At 39.0% G+C, this 22,499-nt stretch overlaps 1 protein-coding gene across 2 annotated transcripts in view; it reads right to left on the bottom strand.

Annotated features, from left to right (window-relative positions):
* Positions 1-1,968, bottom strand: part of C1QTNF3 (C1q and TNF related 3) — an 82,891-nt gene extending 80,923 nt beyond the window's left edge. The window contains exon 1 of one of the 2 annotated variants that reach the window (XM_063456842.1): positions 1,787-1,968. In XM_063456842.1, the coding sequence (XP_063312912.1) occupies positions 1,787-1,870 (84 nt within the window). In that variant the 5' untranslated portion in view covers positions 1,871-1,968. Of the gene's footprint in view, positions 1-1,591 lie in introns of both variants that reach the window. The other variant, XM_063456841.1, reaches the window with a different exon arrangement.
* Between the last annotated feature and the right edge of the window lie 20,531 nt (positions 1,969-22,499).

Genomic DNA, 22,499 nt, shown 5'->3' on the forward strand with positions numbered 1-22,499 from the left:
AAGAACGCTAAAAGAAACACTTTAAGCATAAACATTACAATGTGCTGTAGTGGTTGTGGTGCCAGGAGTGCCCTGGCAACCCTACACTGCAAGAATTCAAAGTATTTTGAAAGGTTTGACTGCATTCCATGGGTTTACATTGCACCTTGCGTCCACTACTTCAGATAGAGAGATGGAAACTCCTAAGAAAAATCTTTTGTTAACTCTCCTGAGCTAAGCTCAGTGCAGGGCTAGCTCATCTGCTGTTAACATTAACGCATTACTGTCAGCTAATAAGTTAAGCACTGCATCACTGGGCTTAGCTCAGACAGGCAGACAGAAGTTCTCTATCTGAAGTAGTGGAGATGAGGAGTCTAGCCTGGTGGACCACTGTTAGAAGTCATGCCGTAGAGGTTATGGTGCTAGGAGTGTTTCTTTAATCAAAACCATATTTCAGGGTGTGTTGTCCAGTATGCTGCAGATTAGAAAGCAGTCTGGTAAAAATGCACAAACCTGAAGAGCTTAGGGTAGGGGTGCCAAAAAGGTTAGATCCTCTGGTTTAACCCAATCATAACTTCCATGATGTTCTGCCAGTCTAAAGACTATGCAATCATTATGGAGTTATAGTTCTACAGAATTCTACAACAGTTCTACCTATTATTAAAATCATTAGATTGCAGAGAAGCAGGCATTAGAAACAGTGTTAATTAAAGAAAAACTGAAATTACTTTTATTTTTGTTTGTTTATCCGGATTACTTTTCAGCCATAAGGCTTTGCCTGTGAAATTTAAATTTGCTCTAAATTATTCAATTATTATTAATAATGTATTAATAATAAATTACTGTTAAATATTAATAATACTTATTTTTATTGTTTAGATGAAGCTGATATGTAATGCAAGTATTTAATTCCTAGAAGTAGATTTTCAGTCTTATTTTTTAAATTATTCTTGAACCATATCAACAGCAAGATTATCTTTGAATGTATAGCAATCACTGCTATTTAGCAATGGCTCCAGAAATTTACAATCCTACGTGTGCCAAAAAGTTATCTTTTCACATTAACATTAAAACATACTCTGCAGGGCAAATCATTTGTTAACAGAGTTTTCTATTATCCAGCATTCCTATTTAACAGTTTCATGCACCACTAAGCCAATTAAGCTTAGTGGTATATATATATATAAAAAATCACAATCATATATTATATATATATAGTCAAATACTGTTGTTGTTTTTTTTTTCAATATTAAAAAATAAGGAAGCCAACAAATGTTGTTGAACTAATTGTGAGTGCATTTAAAACTGAATTTCAAAATGAGGGTTCAAATATCAGAATTTAAAACATTTGTAATTTGGTTTCAATTCGCTGTTTGGTGAAGATGACCCATAAACAATGTGCCTAATGTTGCCTTAAAACTAATCATCATCTATGTCTCGTCATCATGTATACAATAAACAAACGCATTAATACAATTTTAAGTATTAATAAAGTCATTTACATTTATGCAACATTTTTTATAAAATCAAGACCATTTTCTACTCCACAACACTAGAACGTCTCTGCTACAAAATAACCATGACATATTCTGAGAATAAGAATTCAGAGTACCTGGACTCTGTGTGATGTTTGTTCTACATCATCTACCTCTGGTTTCATCAACAAGTTTGTAGAAGCATTAATGGTTAGAGCCTCTATAAGATGAATCCGTTTTTCTACTACTGCCCTCTCGGGGACATTATTGCTCGTCCGTTGGTGACGACTTTCAACTACTTTGGCCACTGGCTTATTAGATCTTCTCCTCACCTCCATGTGTTCATCTTGACAAAGGCAAAATGGAACCGCAACAACAGGCAGCAGCCAGAAGAATGTAAACCATTTTGGAGCCATTGGGTCTTCAAGTTAAATAGAATCCACACGCAGAGATGTAGCTAGCTGTTTCAAAGGCAAAAGTTCCTTCATGAGGTTTTTATACCACTGGATGCAGCTGTGAGAATGAAAAAAAAAAATCTTAAATGCATAATCAGCCATGTCTCAAGGAAACTATTAGTCATACCTTTTGCCAGTCAAATTGATTTCTATGCTTCTGTGTGTCGTGCATTATCTATAGTACTGTCATGTTTTAATTCAAAGCAAGTGTGACACCTTTCTTTGGCATAGTACTGTCAGAATACAAAAAAAATAAAAATAAAGAGAGTTGGGAATTTGTAAGCATGAGTTTAGTGGATTTATAGCCTTCATTAGACATGGAAAATCTATGGATTGAAAGTGTGCAGCTTTGGAACCAGGCTGCCTGTGTTCTTGCCAAAATTTTCATACACGTACATCACTCCGTGAATGCATTCCAAAAATAATCAACTTTCTAAGGCACTGGAATATTTTTGGAAGTTTACATTTTTCAAGCTACAGCAAGTTAACAAAGTGAGGTTTGGTCATTGAAATAATTGTTTTATTTTCTCTGTTATTTAATGCAAAAATCGCATTCAAATAGACCTTCTAAAAATGTGTTAGATGAAAAGACAGATTGTCTGTTCTAACTCTAAAAGGGATATTTACTAAAGCGGGAATTCATTTACTTAAACTACTTTGGTCTAAAATGTTAAATCCAAAAAATTAATCAATTAATACCGCACTCACATGCATAACAATATGCATAAAAAAGAGAATTACTGTATAAATATGGGGAAAAAATCATTTATTGTACACTAAATACACCAAATTCATGAAGGTAGAAAAAAAAATCACTACTACCAAATATTTAAATTGATGATCTCTCTATGAATTCATCTATAACATATGTGACAAAATTTCACAATATATACATCCCAGACTATTTACAACTATATACAGTCCATGAACACCATATGCATGAAGTTGGAAGTTCATAAATATTCAGGTGAGTCAACCACTTAATTATTTTTGTATATATAACTGAGGTTCTTGTGGGGAATACCTCTAATACCTGCACCATCAAGTATTTGAGTACTAAAACAATTACTTTTTTCCTGTATAAAATGTTAAATCCACTATGAATTTACATTAAATTCTTACTTTAATGAATACTTATTCAAACTGTTCTATTCTTTGTCTTAACCTACTTTCAGGACAAAGTAATTTAGAATGGGTGATTAATGGTTAATTGGCGAAATGGACAAAAAGTCCATGAAAGCCATGGCTATGTTATAAATCATACACATTGAAAATATTGCCATTCATTGCAATCTTAGTAAAGAAAACTAATCTGATACAATGCAAAAGTTAATTTATTCACATGTTAAGACATGGATTGATCATGCGAAAGATCAAAAAGTAGTTCCATCTTGCATGTTTCATCCACTGTGTAGACTTAAAGAAACACTGCAAGCATCATAACCACTACAGCCCACTGTAAAGGTTATGGTGCCAGGAGTTTCCAGACACTCTCCTAGTGTAAGAAGTCAAACTGTTTAAGAACTGTTTGACAACTTACCTGGGGTACACTGGGTGCCTGTTGCTGCCATCCCTCGAGGAGCTTCAATTAGCTCCACTGAGCTATGCGTTTTAATGCAGGATGGGATTATTACCTATTATTTGTATGAATTTACACTGGGACAAAGCTAAGGCACCCCTGGCACCATAACCACTACAGCAGGCTGTGGTTTAATGGTGCTTGGAGTATTCCTTTACTATAGACCCATACGTTTTTTTTCTCTAATACCTGTACATCATACCAGCTGTTTATGCCAATATATCTGACTGGAGGTTGGTTGTAAGGCCAAGGCATTATTGGCACATTTTTACATATGTGCTTAAAGATTTGTGAGTGTATTACTTTTACATGTTCTTAACATAAAAAAAATTTAAAAAAATTCTGACGGCAGATAAGAACCATTCGGCCCATCTAGTCTTCCCAATTTTCTAAATACTTTCATTAGTCCCTGGCCTTATCTTATAGTTAGGATAGTCTTATGTATATCCAACGCATGTTTAAACTCCTTTACTGTGTTAACCTCTACCACTTCAGCTGGAAAGCTATTCCATGCATCCACTACCCTCTCAGTAAAGTAATACTTCCTGATATTATTTTTAAACCTTTGCTCCTCTAATTTAAGACTGTCCTCTTGTTGTGGTAGTTTTTCTTCTTGTGTAGTCTCCTCCTTTACTGTGTTGATTCCCTTTATGTATTTAAATGTTTCTATCATATGCCCCCTGTCTCATCTTTCCTCCAAACTATACCTGTTAAGTTCCTGTAACCTTTCCTGGTAAGTGTATTAACCATTTAGTAATACATGTATCGCACAATGATTTTTTTTCTTTCATCTTGTGTTTTTATCACACAACTGTGAACATTCTTTTGAATTAAATTTTAAGTGATGCTTTTTCATACATAAGGTTCTATAAGCCATTTTCTTGCACACTGTCTTTGATACACGACGTCACATATCAATTCTCAAGTGCCCTTTATTCCTTGCATTTAGAGTTATGGGTAATTTTGTTTGTGCACAATAGGAGTCTCTATATTTGTTTGGGAAACTGTGAGAATTTTGACAGCATCTTTCACTACTCCATTCAGTGTGCCATTATGATATTAAATGTGGCACGATAATTTATATTTGTCTTTTTCAATTTCCACTTACCCTCTAGCAGTGAAGTAACAAAAGAGTCTGGAAAAAAAGCACATTGCAAAAATAATGAAATATGTACAGTCTTATCCACAAGCTCTGCTTATATTACATTGTCTTATGTAGGTCCTAAATTTATATTTCAACTAACATATACTGTAATATATAAGCTAATCATACAGCTATGGCAACAAAACTCTGAAAACTAAAGATATATTGGTGGCATGTTGGATGATGAAGAACATATTCTGGATTTTTCTTTTCTTTTCAAATTAATACACAGGTTACATCATGGTCTGCTTAAAGGGACACTCTGGGTATCATAAAAACATTATTAGAATTAAGTTGTTATGGTGCATGCTTATCTCAAAGGCTAAGAAATGGTTTAACCCCGAAAGTCTTCAGTTCAGCCCATTATCCTTGAACTGGGCACTGCTGATAGACTGAGTGTGTTTAACTGACATTCCCCTATCACACAACGTATTGAGAAAACCACTTATCTTTCTCCATTTTGTAAATGTTGAATTACTTATATCTCAGCCATCAGTGGCTCCCAATCCAAGGCTCCCTGTTTGAAGCCTCATGTGACAAACGCTCCTTACCCTGGATGTTTGCCATGAGCTCCTGGAGGAGCCTGCTAGCTAGCCTCCTTCCCCAGGACTATGGACCATATTCCAAGACCCTGTTTGGGAGTTAAATCTTCCCAACTGCCATTAGTAGCTTGCCCTGGGTGTCCCCGGTTCGGCACTTTTCCTTCATGCGCATGGAACCGAACGCTAGCTCTCTGGTGGCTGTTCGCGAGAACCAAACCCACGAATAGTCCCAGCGATACTTAGCCGTGACCGCTATGGAACTAATTTTGGCATGAGGACTTTGTGGGTTCCCAGTTACCTCAGCGGGACTTAGCTGCGAATGTTATGGAACTGTTTTAGGCAGGAGGTGACAGTGCGGTTTAGTTTTAAACGACTCCCTTTCCCTTTTTGGAGGGAAGGTGTCTGAGACTAAGGGGAACAAATGCTACCTAGGAGCCAGCTGGAGCACCCCGTATTGAGGCCGCAGGAGCTCCCGAAAGTTGACCGGCAAAAGCACCAAATGCCCTGGAACTATTTTTGGCACAGGACCATGTGTGCGGCCGGTCAGAACTTCCACACGGTGGCATTTCCCCTAAAATGCATGGTTTTGAGCACTATTTTGAGAACTGAGGGCACTCACATCAGGGCTATTTAATTATATATAATTTGTTTTGTATGTATTTTTTATGTATTTTGATATTTTATGTGTTTATGCCGAGTCACTCTGACACAGGAATTTGTGGACATTTTGTGTGAGTGTTCTGGGCGTGTTTTTCTGCATCTTTGTTTTGTATATAAGTGTGTCATATGGCCATGATTAAACACATCCGTTTCTACCCTTCTTCAGTTCTAGGCTGATGTTTGGGGAACTACCGTGGATATACTCAGCCGGAGTATAGGGGATCCGTTACACCTCAGATGAAGAAAGGAAGTTCATTGGCAGAGCCAATTGGTAATGAACCATTCATTGCCGGTTCACCACCTTGTAAGCCGGCGCCTGGATCCTCCCCGCATCATAACAACTTAATTCCCAAAAAGTTGTTATGGTTATGGTGCCTGGAGTATTTTTTTAATATATTTTGAAATCCCAAACCAGTTGTATCCTGATGTGTTTAATGTACTTTTGAGTCAAAAGCCTATTCTACCCTGGTATACCCTATTTTTCCATGTATAAGACTATGTTTTTCCAAAAAATATTTAGTCTAAAATTGGGGGTCATCTTATACACAGAATGTCACTGCAGGGGTTAAAAAATAAACACTTGTAAGCAGGGCCCAAGTTAAGATGGCGCCTGTCGCATTTCAGTGTGCCACGGCTCACACACCTACCTGGCCTCCCTCACGCCGATCCACTTCTGTGGCAAGGAGGAAGAGGTTCCTACATGCGTGGGAGCTGAAGCAGACGTCAACACTTACCACCAACGGAGCTCCAGAGACATGCCAAACCATAAAAGGAGCAGCCATATTAAGGTTTGCTCCACCTCAGGTAGGTCTTGCTACACATAGCAACTTAGCAAGCATAGCAGTATCACATAGCATTTTATAAACTATATCTTGTAGTGGTGATTTTGTTTTTTTGTTTTTAATATACTTTTTTAAATCTCTTTATTTTACTTTTGCACATTGACAACCTCTTTGTTCTGTCCTGTATAGTAGAAAGACTGGAGATTCTAGATTATAGATTTAGCTAGATCTCAGACATTACATTCTTTCTGGATCCTTTTTTATTAGTAACTGTCTAATAACTATGAACTATTTATAAACTCTCGGTAATGGTTTAAAAATTGTGATGTAATTCCAAACTTCCCACTGCTACAGAAAAGGGAAGCAATATTTCCTTACCCAAAGCTCTCCCTCCTTCTCCATCTGCTAGTATTCAGCTCCTGGCAGATAATCTATTTCATCACTGTACTCTCATGCAAGCACAATAAAAAGAAATGGGGGTTTATGGAATATGAAATAAGGTAGCAATCCACACATCTTAATACATGCCGACATGAGTTGGAGAACGGGAAGATAAAAAAGGATCATTTAGCAATGGAGGAACTTACTTGCTGTATTTAGGCAAATACATTTTATTACACGTAAAATTAATTAGGACGATTAAAACTACATAACCAGGCCTACCAACCAGGCTGATTTTGGTAAGACAGTCCCTATTTTAGGATCCTGTTCTGCTGTCCTTACTTTGTTCCTTGGTGTGCTGATTTTGGGGGAGCACATCATTAGACACACTCACACTATGCTATAAGTACTAGGACCCTGAAACAGCAAACTCTGCATGGTCCACTCTCAGTGGGTTGGGTTGGGTGAGTAATAGGCATGTGTTCACACCAGGTTGACCTCCCAGTTCTTTAGGTTGTCCTTTCCCCTATCTGGGCAGTTACCAGGAATGAGATTGATGTCTCATTTTATCCCACCCAAAGGTGGTCCTATTCACAGAAGAAAGAAATAAGAAGCCTAAATACTGAATATAAAAAGGAGACTAGAGAATAGATAAATGGAAATATAAATAAGGAAACAGAATAGTTTAAGGCAATGGAACACCCCTCTCCATGACACATGGCCATTAGTTTTCCAAATAAATCTCTGAACCTGGCCTAGCAGATACAGCCTAGCTGAGAGCCCTGATTCAGACCTACCGTCCCCATCCCATACGTCCCCCCTCTCCCACACATGCAAACAGATACACATGCAGACAAACACATAGACACACACACATATACAGAGACACACACACATTCACACATACAAACACACACACATACACACACACACATACATACACACAGAGACACATGCATACAGACACAGACAGACATACACACACATACATACAGACTCACATGCAAACAGACACACAGACATACACATACATACAGACACACAGACAGACATACACACACAGACAGACAGACACACATACATACATACATACACACAGACATACATACACACACAGACATACATACAGACAGACACACATACATACAGACAGACACACATACATACATACATACACACAGACATACATACACACACACAGACATACACACATACAGACACACAGACAGACACACATACATACAGACACACAGACAGACACACATACATACAGACACACAGACAGACATACATGCACACACATACAGATATTGATACAGACACACCTATCTTTCCCTGGGATCCAGTGGCTCAGCCTGATTGGAGTCAGAGTTCCTAACAGCATGGGCCACTCGATGGGCCCCTTCAATGCGGCCTCGGCGGTTACACTGTGTGGGCCAGGGCCGCATTACTTAGCCGGTCACAGGGGTCCACAGGGCGGCCAGGCCCCCTGGAGTGGTGGGCCTGGTCGCAGCTGCGACCCCTGCGACCGCGGTAGTTCCACCACTGGATCCTTAATCAAATCTCGGTTGAATTTTAGGTGATTTCATCTTTAACCCCTTAAGGACCAAATGTCTGGAATAAAAGGGAATCATGACATGCCACACATGTCATGTGTCCTTAAGGGGTTAATCAAGTCAAAGCTGATGTTTGGGTAATTTGCTGTAATCTGTGGAACAAAGGAGGGAGGTTGGTGGAGATACTTAGGTTGAGTACTGAAGCTATAATGTATAATAGAATAAACACAACAAAATGATAACCATAGTAGATAAGAGTAAAACTCGTAATACCATTTGAACTGCTAAAGGAATGCCTAAGTCAAATCCTGAGGAAGGTCCCTGAGTGGACGGAACTGTTGATCTGTTTTTAGCATGAAGTAATACTTTACATGGAAAGACCGTGAGTGCAGCCCATTTATCTGTTATTTTGAATATTCATACCCCTGGACTGGCACCCGGCATTTAAAGCTAATATTTAAGCCTGATTGCAAGGACTGTTCAATTTCTTGTATACATATATATATATATATATATATATATATTGTGATAAAGTGAATGCAGAGAGGCATATGACATTTAACCCCAGAGGAAGTATGCTTTGTATGTGTTGTATTATGCAACACAAACTAATGGTGGAGCATTTGGAGAGTAGGGCGGGCCGGTGCTCCACTCCTCAGTTTATATACAACTAAGAGAAATGAGGTCCAGGACAGGGTTTTGGACTGTCTCCAACCCCATTGCTCAGCTGCAGGTAATCAGCTGCAGCAGTGGGAATATACCCCTCCCTTCTAGGCAGGTAAAGGGGGATTTTTGGTTCTCCTTGAGGGTTTGGAAGCAGCAGGCTGGCTGAGAGCACTGGGGTGCAGAAGGACAGCAGTCAAGGTGACTGAGCACTGGGGTGCAGAAGGAGAGCAGTCAAGGTGACTGAGCACTGGGGTGCAGAAGGAGAGCAGTCAAGGTGACTAAGTGCTGGAGTGCAGAGTGTTGCTATTTAACACAGTTGGTGAAATCTATGATAGGCTTAAGTTTAAACCTTGATAGAGAGGGAAATTGAAAGTCAGTCAGTGCTCAGATGAGCTAGGATTCTGTTTAAAAGGAAACCTGTTACATTATTGTTTTTTTAGTTGTTTGCAGTCTCCTGTGTGGATTTACCAATAAAGTGCCTGGATTATGTGAAAACCAAAGGACTGTTTCCATGTTGAGGACCGTGCTAACTGCAAACAAGGATCACAATATATATATATATATATATATATATATATATATATATATATATATATATATATATATATATATTGGCTATTTTTCAAATACTCAGCAAGTTTGTACTTGCCCTGATGAGAGAGTCAGAGAAAGCGAGAAAGAAAAGGGTGTATTGAATCTAACAGAAATACAACTGTACTTAAAATGAATTGGATCCACTGGAACAATGAAAAATAAAATGGTGGAAAAATATGTAATGTAAGAGCAAAATTCAGAAGTATTGACTATGACGAAAGGTATGACATTAACATCAAAAAGGTAGATGGTAGTATGGTAGGTCTGATGACTACGTAGATTACGATACATTAGGAAACCAAACAATACACCAAAATAATCAGGAGCCGCAGATGGAAAATGTATCAGAAATCTGGAAAATATTTTAGTGAAGGGTAAATGAATAATAGTTTTAACAATTTATTTCCATATAACGTTTAAGTTGTCATTTGCAGTAATATGCGCAAGCAACACAACCAATATTTTACAAGACATAAGGCATATGGAATGGTAGGATTATTCTATACAGGACATCTTTAAAGTCACATTTCTTTTCGGTAAATAAAAGCAGACAGAATGAAAGCAGACAAGAAAGTATTACCTGAAAATCCACACATTTCAATTGAGTTTTAAGAATTTATAATAAATTCTATATAACTCATCTTGGAGCTCATCTATGCCAGATTTCCCCCTGCTATGCCAATATTTTAATGTGGGACTGGGAATTACATTTTTCTTTGGTCTCAGCATCTCTGAAGGGCAAAACTGATTATACGTCAGTGTTCTATAGATTACAATTAGCCATCTGTAAAATAACTCAGAATTCTTTGGAAGAGTTTATTCAACATATTAACAATAGTCTATATTCTACTAAATGTATTTCAACAAATAATAGAAAATAATGTAATTTTATGGACATGATCATCAACCTCAACAGATATATTTGAGATACTTGAAACAAGCAATCGGCAAAATATATATTAATAAGCTGCCGTAACAGTCTGTCTGGAGGTAATACTCAAAAGATAATTAACTCGCACCAGAAGTAACTAGTAAATTCGAACAAATCTTGGCCATTCGGATGCTTCCAAAGTGCTGAAGTGCCGAATTTCGGAAGTGCTTTGGATTTCTGAAAAGTGTCAAAACAGGAGAGGGAGGGAAAATAAGGCAATGATGACAGGAATCTAACCCTAACCCTAACCCTAACCCTTACCCCAACCTTCCTCTAACCCTACCCCTAAGCCTACCCCTAACCCTAGTAGGGTAGGGGCAGGGTTAGGGGTAGAGGTAGGGTTAGTGTTAGAGGTAGGGTTAGAGATATGCTAAAGTCTCAGATTCCTGAATAGCCAAAGTCCCGAATTTTGGAAGTGCTGAACTGAACCAAATTTTTTGCCCATGCACATCTCTAGTAAAGCAAATCAAATGAAAAAAACTCAATAAAAATATATTTAAAAGAAAATAATAATGGGGGCGGGGCCTAACCGCTGAGCAGAGAGGACGTTAGCCTCAGAAGCTCCTGCAACAAGCATCAAATAAAACAGATTTTTATGGTTAAAACGGTGACTAATTGTAACACCAAAGCCAGCAAACGAGAGGTGACGCAGAGAGGAGCACCAGGACACCATCCAAGCGACAGGACAAACGGTACCCACTCGACAAGTGTCAAGGGCCTACTTGCATGGCGGACGCGGGAGGGATGGCCGCTCTCCCGCCGCCACAACTTGCTGTCCCAGTGCACATGGGCCCTCGTTCCCCCCCCCTCTGGACCGGTGGGGGTTATCCCGGTCTACCCACCCACAGAGTGCACTTACCCTCTGGACACTCCAGGGCGCAAAACCTACCGACAAAAACCACGAGGCCCAGCCAGATGGCCGGCAGCAATGCAGCCCACTTAGAGCAACAGACGGCTAGTGAATGGGAAGCAGCCTTTCAGGCGAAATTTGACGCAGTATGCCAACGATTTTGGGAGCGTCTAGAAGAGAGGTACAAACCTGCTCCGACAGCCATAACGGCATCACAACAACCGGCACCCTCATACACCCAGCCGGGTCACTCGGACGCACCCTCCACACAGCAGGTACCGGCAAACGCTGGGACTGCGGAACGGCGGAGACCTAACTTCCTACCGGGTCACCCACAGATGTGGCTCATGCAGGTACAGGCAAGCAGGCAGCACAGAGGACAACTCTATGTGGCAATGCAGAGGTCACTAAGGGGAAAAAGCCGCCCAAAGCCGCGAGCAGGGCCCTTGCAGCAGCTTCACAAGCACGCCCTGAAAATATCTCGCTGATCTGCCACAACTCAACTGAGACACCCACGGAGAAAACAAGCAAGGCGCAGACAGCGAGACAGGGTACAGAAACCTCCAAACCCTAGCACTGCCGGACCCAACACTAAAGGTCTGAAGGAGCAAGAAACACAATCACCTACCCAGATCCCAGACAGCCACAACCCGCCACACCGACCCGGTCGTGAGATATTGTATCGGAACATGCCTGAACCATACGAGGTCCGGAACCTGCCACAGCCCAGCAAGAGGGCACAAATAGACACCATACCGGGCCAAAGAATGGACTATCGGTTCCAGCACATTAATGGCATCGGGTGAAGGTTTGCAGCAGAAAGGACTCTCTTAACTGCAGCTGAGCTCAGTTTGCACTCATTACATTCATCTTTCGTTTATTACTCTGTTTTTCCCTATTGATTTGCTTTTCTCTATCTCTGCCACAATACTGCAGTCTCACAGTGTATGCATTGCCAGTCTGTCATTAGTTAACTGATTATTTGTTTTATCATTGCATCACTCAATATTTGTTATTGGTATTTCTTAAATCTCATCCTATAGTGAACTCAAAAGCATAATGTATCACACTATAATGTCTCAAGCTGTTGTAACTGTGGCATAGGCATCAGGGTTGGTGTATTGAGGTTGCATTGACTCCCGGTTCACCAGGGTGCGCGGGGTCTAGGCCCGTTGTCTTTCATTTTGCATATCTCCATTAACCCACTGTTGACGGGCTCTGAGCTACAAGACGGCGCTGCATTAACTCTATCACTGCCAGTACTGTCCCTGCCTCACCTGAATGCCCAGTGGCAGTTACCCCCAGGTCACACACAACAGGTTGTCTAGCTGACACACCCACACTGCTTATGCCTGCAGCCAACCTACACCACGCTTCTTACTTTTGTGCCATTTAACTCTCTTGATGAACACCCGTTACACACATGGCACAAGGCAACCGACCTACCTACTATAGCGACGCTTATACAACTACTCGGCCCTAAGGGCATCACCATACTCGTAGGCCCACACTATGCCTAATCTTTAAACGCACCTGACACTACTCGAAATGTCTATTTTGCCTCTCGTAGCTGCCAACCTAGACGAAAGTAATGTCATAGACAGTTCTACCTAACCTAACTTCTCTTGTTAAAAAAAACAAATGTGCTGTTAATGTTTGCCATGTTATTGACAATCTTGTTTACTCCATCTGCTTGTATTTGCTGTTGTGGCAACACAAGCAAGTTTGTTATTCTAAGCACAATTAAAATAAAGAATTTAAAAAAAAAAAAAAAAGAAAATAATAATAACACAGGAAGTAGAAAAGACTGTGGGAAAAACATTATCTAATAGGAAAAAGTGGGAAATAATCAGATCCACTGTGTTTTTTTTCCTAATTTAATGTACACCGTCATGAAATAAAAGCATTAAAACATACTGGTCTTTTCTCTTTAAAAAATTGAAAATCTTCTCCCAAAAATCCGTCCATCATTTTTAGAAAGACTATAAATTTAAGAACATTTTAGGCACCTAGTTCTCTACATAACAATGAAAAAATTAATTGAAATGATATGAATCTGTGTTTAAAATAATGACATAGATGCATTTTATGCCAAGAAAATGCATTGCTCAGGGTCCTATTCATATTATAGATGGGCCTGCCTAAATGTATCTATCATCAACCATGGCAATGTTCAGGTCTGTATTCTATACTAGCTGATAACAACAGCCTTTTAAATGCATACCGTTTTCATCCTTCTAAACAGAAAAACCCTATACCTTTTTTTTAATGTCTGCCGGTTTATCGGCAATGAGTCTGTATTAACCCCTTAAGGACACATGACATGTGTGACATGTCATGATTCCCTTTTATTCCAGAAGTTTGGTCCTTAACCCCTTAAGGACACATGACATGTGTGACATGTCATGATTCCCTTTTATTCCAGAAGTTTGGTCCTTAAGGGGTTAAGGGGTTAAACACACATTTTTTACAATGACAAAAATATTGTAGCTTGCAACCTCAGCGACCCCTGTAGTTCCTCCACTGTAAAAAAGGTACATAAATTGAAACGTCTGAGATCTTTTGCGAATTAATATTTAGTAACTTAATGATACAGGAAAAAATTCAAGCCATTTGGCAGCAATTGGAATACACAAAAGTACAGGCACTAAACATATGGGAACACGCAGAACAAGACATGAAAACGTTTACAATGTGAATGAAAGCTTGGCCAAATCAGGCACGTAATCGGACTGACCATTGGATGTGAGGATTAAGTGGACATGGCATTTAAACAACAATTTTGATAGATGGGAGTAATTTTATTGCTGGTTACGTGCAATAACGGGAACTTTTGCTTCCACATGACTGTCTGTACCAATATTCTATTTCTTTTCCATTGTGTGCTCGGAGTCCAGTCTATTATATAACAGTCATTACAATAAACTAAAGAACAGCTTTCTTAGATGTTGTCTTGGAGAACCTTTTATGGCATCATGGAAACAAAGCTAGACATTGTTTAAAAGTGTAAACTAAACATCCTATATTGTAAATGTTTTATTGAAAAAATGAGAAACTTCGTCAAAACACAAGATATATTTTTAAAATCCATCTGCAAAAATCCAGCTGATGAATTAAGCACACTGTTTGAACTTTATGGACAGGATTGGCAAATTTTGTTTTGCTTGTTACAGGATATGTTGAAGTCATACCCACTATTTTTTATTCCGGTAATAGTTTTACATTTTAATAGAAAAATGCATACGAAAGTTAAAAGGAAGCTATGTATGGTGTTAAAAAGTTAAGAAAAGGAATGTGTGCTCCAGTTAGTGTTTAGAAAAATGTAATAATGCTTACAAGAATTTCCTTTTTAACTAATCATAAAATTCCTGAGGACATAGAGAAGAACAAAATGTTGAAAGCCACATTGCAGCAGTAGGCATATTTAAAATGCCACTTTTTGTGAGTCAGTTGCCTTGAAACCTGGTTGTGATATTCATGCTATATTAATATTCTGTAATAGTTTTTGAAATACCAAAAGAGATTACACAAGGATACTAGTACAGCTGTATTAACCTTTAAAATGCTTTCAAATAAAGTAAGATTAACGTTTTCACCGATGACAAGGTCTTTCCTGATCATGAGTTAGTAACCATATAGCCCATTGCTGTTTCCAAATCAATGAGTGCTTTATGATGGACATCAAAGTCAAGAATGTCAGCCTAAAGTATCTGTCTCAAGGTCCACTTCAAAGGTCAGTTTGTTAATCGAACTCTACTAGAGTTCAACTACAAAAGACTGAGTGCTAAAGGTGAGACAACATAATGAAATCAATTTCCAACGGTCAGCAGGGCAAGGAAGACAAAATCTTTGAAAGGTTGTACTCTCCAGCTAGTATTGGGGATAACCTTAAATGTTGCTCATCTAACAATGCTCATTTAATAAAGAGTAATAGGACTGATTAGGAAAGTTACAAATGAACTGAATTTTTTTAACTTTGTAAATTGAACTTTAACACCACACACGAGCCTCCTACGGGTTCTATAAGACTATTAACAAAACAGGACATAAAAAATTCTAGATTAAACAGACTGTGCAATATAGAAAGTTTAAACATTAGATCTCTCTTTACAGGAAGTGTTTGGGAAGGTTCTGTAAGTAAAATTCAGGGAGATGTGACAAGGCCTGCATTGTCAAGGTGATTTAACTCCTAATTGGCTGAACATTGAGCATTGCAGGGGCATGATCTATAAACCAAACCTGCTATATTAAGCTAAAGTTGTTTGGTGCCTATAGTCTCACTTTAAGGAGCATTAGATATTGTTAGACATATATCATAAGTTGACTAAAATGTGTTACAAGAAAATATTGCCCCAATGCATAAGGATTTTTGAAGAAATGTTAGCAGGAGTCTTCGGAGAGCTTTGAATTAATTTGGAAATATTGTAGATTCATATTCCAGTGCAACAGCTTTATTATATTTATGGGAACCAACTGTGCACTATAAACTATATGATTATTTTACTAAACAGTGGGTTTGTGATGAAACCAAAGACATGTTTGCAACATTTCAGTCAAAATGGAAAACTCACCAGCTCAATAATGCTATGTTTCTAACTGTGCAAATGTGGTTTACATTTTGTAAATTCACCTTTCAATTCACCACAAATTTATTGTGTACTGAGAAAACACATGTGCCCTGCGTACCGAAAAAATGCTCATATTGACCAATGAACTGAACATCTCCACCATCCACATAAAACTTGTACTAAACTATTCATGCTGTACTTTTTATAATTTCCATTTATATTTCAACTGATATGAAATATATATTTGTATAAAATAACCTAAAAAAAACAAATCTATGCACTGCTGATATATTAAGACTTATTTAGGAAGATAATTTATTTTAATTTAAATGTTAAGCATGTCTCATCAAACAGGGATAGATACATGAGTGGCTGTGTTACTAATTGTTAGAAGTTTGTGGCGTTTAAGTTGTACTCTTTTGTGGTCACACTTTATAAATTATTTTTTTAAAAATTAAAAAATAACAGAAAGGAAGTAAAGAAAGACATATGGTAAGCAACTGAAGAAGGACAAGTTCTGGGTGACAAAGACAGATATATGACATTTCAAACACACAGGATGGAAAGAAAACAGAGGTTGTATGGTCCAATAATAGGTTTGCTATATGTATTAAAAAAGGAGTATATAACTACTATGACAATAGAATTCTGAATTTAATGTCTCTCATTAGGTTTGCTTGATCTCTTGTCATTTTCTTTCTTTTAGTAATGGTGGAGGTTCACATATGTTCAATTGTATATGAAATTCTAGTACTCCCATTGTGGAGGACTTTTTCTCTTATGATGTTTTATGTTACTACTATTTGGGTTCGGCCCTTCTGCTATGGAACCCTTTCTCACGATCGTTTAGGTCTCCAGCCTTTTTAGTAGACCTGTTTTTTATTTATTTTTTTATGTGCAAAATTCAATCTCTACTAATATATTCTTAGGTGTGGGTTTGTTGTACTTTTATGGAGGCCACTTGTCCTGGAATTGTATGTACTGTCTTACGGACATTTTTCCATTGTATTTTTCTGTACTCAATTTTCTCACTTTGTGCATTTTCTCAGTTCTCCTCTCCTGCAATAAATTTAAAGTTCAATTAAATTGAATGACCAAGGTTCATATTTCAAACATGCTTGCAACTGTCCTGTTTTTTGCAGGGACCGTCCCATTTGTTTGGACTAATGTCCTGAAAAAAAAAAATGGCCCTGGGATTTGTTCTACATACTAATGCCATGTGAGATCACTGTGTTGGGAGGAAGTGATTAAACTTCACTTCCCCCCAGCGCACAGGAAGTCATTCAGGGTAACAAGAAAGAGGAGGTAGGAATGGAGCACTAGAAGCTGGCAATAAGGAACTGCAGGCGCAGTTGTGTGCCATGTGTGTAAGACACTGCTTTATTGGCACAATAATGTAACGTTTTGCCCTACACAGAAAATATGTGTGAAGCCCCTGGTATAGAGCCCAGTGATGGTTACATAGTCACATAGATGTGTCTATAAAGTACAACCTTTCTCACATCTGTTTTTGCTGTTCATCCAAAAAAAAAGGCATAAAAAAGTTTGAAGCACTTCCAATTTTGCAACAAAGTTGAAAAAAATTCCTTATTGCCCTCGATTGGAAGTCAGATATCTCATATATCAATAAACCGTTAACCCATATATTAAAAATTGTATTCCTGAATATTATGTTTTTGCAATTATTCATCCAGTTGCTCTAAATATCTGTACAGACTCTGATAAACCTCCTCTCTAGGCAGAGAATTCCACACCGTACTGTTCTTTTAAAAATAAATGTAAAAAACGTCCTTTGCCTTAGACTAAATCTCCTTTCTTCCAATCTAAATGCATTACCGTGTGTCCTATGTATAGTCCTGTTTATGAATAGATTTCCAGACACTGGTTTACATTGGCCCCTAACATTTTTATAATCCTATCATAACCCCTCTGAAGCGCCCTTTTTCAAAACTAATGAGATAAATTTGTTAACTTTTCTTCATAACTAAAATGTTTCATTCTTTCTATTAATTTTTTAGCCCGCCTCTGCACGTTTTCTAGTGCCATAATATCCTTCTTTAGATCAGGTGCGAAAATTGCGCAGCATATTTAAGATCTGGTCTTACCAGTGAATTATAAAGAGGCAAAATAATATTTTCATCCTGAGAATTGATATCCATTTTTATATAGTCCAAGCCCATCTCATCCAAATAACTATGTAGTGATCAGGATTTAGTCTACCTAATTTATGCAGGGGCTCAGATTTGCAGTAGGGACCCATAATCACTCATAAGCATTGCCTAGCGGTGGTGATCAGGTTATGAGTGTGTAGATGTGTAACATAGTTTGTGTATCTGTATGATAGTGTGTTTTATCTTTGAGCATATATGTATAATGCATATGTGGGTGCATATATGTAACAGTGTTTGTGTGCATGCATATATCTGTGCATGTGTGTATCTGCTAGTGCATGTGTAATAGTGTGTGCATATGTGTAACAGTGTTTGCTTGTATACAGCTCGTGTGTGTGTGTGTGTGTGTGTGTGTGTGTGTGTGTGTGTGTGTGTGTGTGTGTGTGTGTGTGTGTGTGTGATTCAGTGAGAGTGTGTGCATCAGTTGGCACTTTACTTTTGAAAAGCAAAAACATTTAGCAAAAAATATATAATTATAATAGTATTATAATCATGCTGTACAGTCAACATTTTAGATGTTTCTGTCTCGTTACCAAATGTCGAAGCAATGGGGCTAAAACTGATGCACATGTTGCACATTACCATAAAGTAAGTTGTTTGGTTTATTTACAATGTTTGTAGCAAGCTCCCTCATGTTTGAATTTTCTTTTGTGACAAGATGCATTATAGTGCTGTTATAAAAAATACATTCCAGGGCTGTTTTTTTATACCCAGTCCAGCCCTAATAGGAGACTGGAATGATGCACAGGGGCTGTCACATCTGCTACTGAGTCTGGGCTGACCAAACAAACTTGGGGTGGCAGATATATTTACACACAGAGTATGTACCAAATTAGATCCCAACCGGAATAGCTGTAGGCACATTCACTGATTTCTGCTATGTATTTCAAACATATTTGCACAAAATGACAGCAGATAGATGGTTAAAAAAAAAAAATGAAACTAACAGCAATATGACTTAGGAGCTTAAATACCATGCCTAGCATGTTGTGAGAATTCATCTGGATCAGTTTTGGGGCAGCTTAGTAAATTAGAGAGGTCAGTACATCTATTGAACAAGCACTGTTATTTATCTTCCTAGAGGCTTCAGTATCTGCCAAATGATTTACGCCTTTTTTGCCTTGGCAAAGGACTTTGGTCTGTTGAGAACTAACCAGAGAATGTGCACATTTTAGTTCAAAATAGCAGAGCTGTAAACAAAAGCTGACTTGAAGAATTGTTCACATCCCAGTTTAGTAAATAGCCATGTATGTGTTTATTTAAGAGGAATGTATGTATGCAACAGAATGTCATTTTTTTTGCCCAGTTTAATTTGCCATATACATCACATAGGAATTAACAAATATGCCTTACCTTTTAACTCTATGAAATAATTTTTTATGTTTCTTTTTAAAAATCATGAACTGATCTTCTCATTCTGTCCGTTGTGCGAAGTGATTAATTACCCCCAAGGTGCATAAATAACTACATCCAACATCATAATAAATCAATATATCAAACCTTGCATAGTTGATTCCAAACATGTGAAAACCTTTATAAAGTATGTATTTTTGGAAGGTATTTACTTAAAAAGAAAAACTAGGGCTCCGCAAATAACCATTACTTTAAAGCACTTATCACCAGTAATACATTAAAGTTACTTAGTAAATTTCATTAAAATTATTCAGTATTCACACTTTGTTTTCAGGGCCGATGTAAGGAATTTTGGCTACACAGCTGAAGACACATTTTGAAAAACGCCCGAAATGAGTCTTCACTTGTATGTCTCTCACAGGCCCGGACTGGCCATCGGGCATACCGGGCAAATGCCCGGTGGGCCGCGATGGCCGTGCGGCCGAGGCCGGCACGGGAGATCATAGGAGCGGCAATGCTCAGATCTCGCGAGAGTGAACTCTAGCCTACAGGCTAAAGTTCACTCTCACCACTGGACCACCAGGGAAAGATGGCAGCACGGCACCCCCCCTCCCCCAGGCAGAACGGTTCCCCCCCTCCTCCCAGGCTAAAGGTAAGAAGGGGGGGATATAACCTTAAAAATATATTTAAATTTAAATAAAATATACATTCACACACACAGCACCCCCAGACACACACAGCACCCCCAGACACACACAGCACCCAGACACACACAGCACCCCCAAACACACACAGCACCCAAACACACACAGCACCCAGACACACACAGCACCCAGACACACACAGCACCCTCAGACACACACAGCACCCAGACACACACAGCACCCTCAGACACACACAGCATCCCAGACACACACAGCATCCCAGACACACACAGCACCCAGACACACACAGCAACCAAACACACACAGCACCCTCAGACACACACAGCACCCAGACTCAGACAGCACCCTCAGACACACACAGCATCCCAGACACACACAGCACCCAGACACACACAGCACCCAAACACACACAGCACCCAAACACACACAGCACCCTCAGACACACACAGCACCCTCGCTCATACATATACAGCACACTCCCACACACATATATATATATTTAAATATATATAATATATAAAATAACCCTGAGTGAGTTAACAGACAAAGAAAATTAGAAACCTAGAATAAACACCCTCACACACAGCACCCCTCTTACATACACACACACTGCGCCCCTCACACATAAAATACGTGCAAATATATATATATATATATATATATATATATACACACACACACACTACAGCACCCCTCACACTGCACCACTACACTCATTACGCTCCAGATACACGCTAGATCCCTTACCCTATATGCACTCTTAATCCTCTACACACACACACACACACTGCACCACCTACACACACACTACATTCCTTGTCAGCAAACACATACAACATTCTCTAAACACACCCTCTCTACAGCCCCTACACACACTACGTCACCTATACACTCACACTACAGCCTGTATGCACACACTCGCTACATCCCCTATAAAACTATGCCCCCTATACACACACTCTCTACAGCCCCTAGCCACACATATTACACCACAAACACAAATTAAATTGACCTATTTACACAATACCACACCACACTCTACACACACGCAATCCCACAAGCAGGCTCAAAACATATGCACCATGCACTTTCCTGGCCCTTTTGTCCTCTGGTATCCCACTTGTGGAGACACTAGAGACAATTTAAAAGCAAACAGCGCAAGCATGTTATTAAATTTGCTTGCACTGCGCAGAACTAAGTCAGGGCCTTTTTCTAATGCCAGAGCTCTTCAGCGGAGCTCTGCGCATTGAACTAACATGCTCACTTTGAGAGGGGGCGTGCTTGTCATTAGTGATGGCAAAACACACCCTCTCTGGCCCCGCCCCCTTCTTAGGGGGCCGCTCTGATTGAAAAATGCCCGTGCTTAATTTTTTTCCCAGTCCGGCCCTGGTCTCTTAATACCAATTTTGACATTCTTACCCATCTTTTTGCCCCGTCTAGGTATCATAAAGGGACACTCCGGGCTCCCAAACAACGTGTGCACTTTTTAAAGCAAATATGCTGAAATACCTGCTGTTTTCTTTCTGCTCAATTCTTTCTCATTTACAAGTTGTGCTGCAAAATCCTTTGCAGTATTCAGCCTTGTAGCCTGGCCTCTTTTACCCCAATCCCTGTCCAGTTTCAGTATCTTCCTCGCGTTGTCAGTTGCACAAACGTACGTATTCTTCTAAGCCAATGAAATCCAGTAGAAAACACAAAAAAGTGTAAAGTGCTTAAGAATACCAAAATAGTGCACAAATTCACACAATTAGAGTAGCACTCACCAAAAGTGCAAACAAATGACACACAAAGTTAGTATACCAATAAACAGCGCGCTTAAATTGTGTAAAACAGAAAATCTTCAAATGTTGTTCTGTAAGTAATAAGGATATATAGTGCTGATCATCTGGTTAATTATATATATATATATATATGTATTAAGGCCTTTTAGCCTGTAATTGTGGGAGGGGCGTATGACACACCCCTTCCCTACTTAAGGGACACCCCTTACCTGGCTCCATACCGTTCGAGGTCAGCGCTGCATGAGGATCCACTTCCGGTTCTCATACGGCGCCATCTTGGTTTTCAGAAACACACGATTTTCGTCACTTGTAGCTGTGTCCAGGAATCCTCTTGAAGATTTTTCCGCCCATTCAGCTCCTCGCGACT

Source organism: Pelobates fuscus, chromosome 5 (assembly GCF_036172605.1).
Source record: "Pelobates fuscus isolate aPelFus1 chromosome 5, aPelFus1.pri, whole genome shotgun sequence".
NCBI classification, from domain to species: domain Eukaryota; kingdom Metazoa; phylum Chordata; class Amphibia; order Anura; family Pelobatidae; genus Pelobates; species Pelobates fuscus.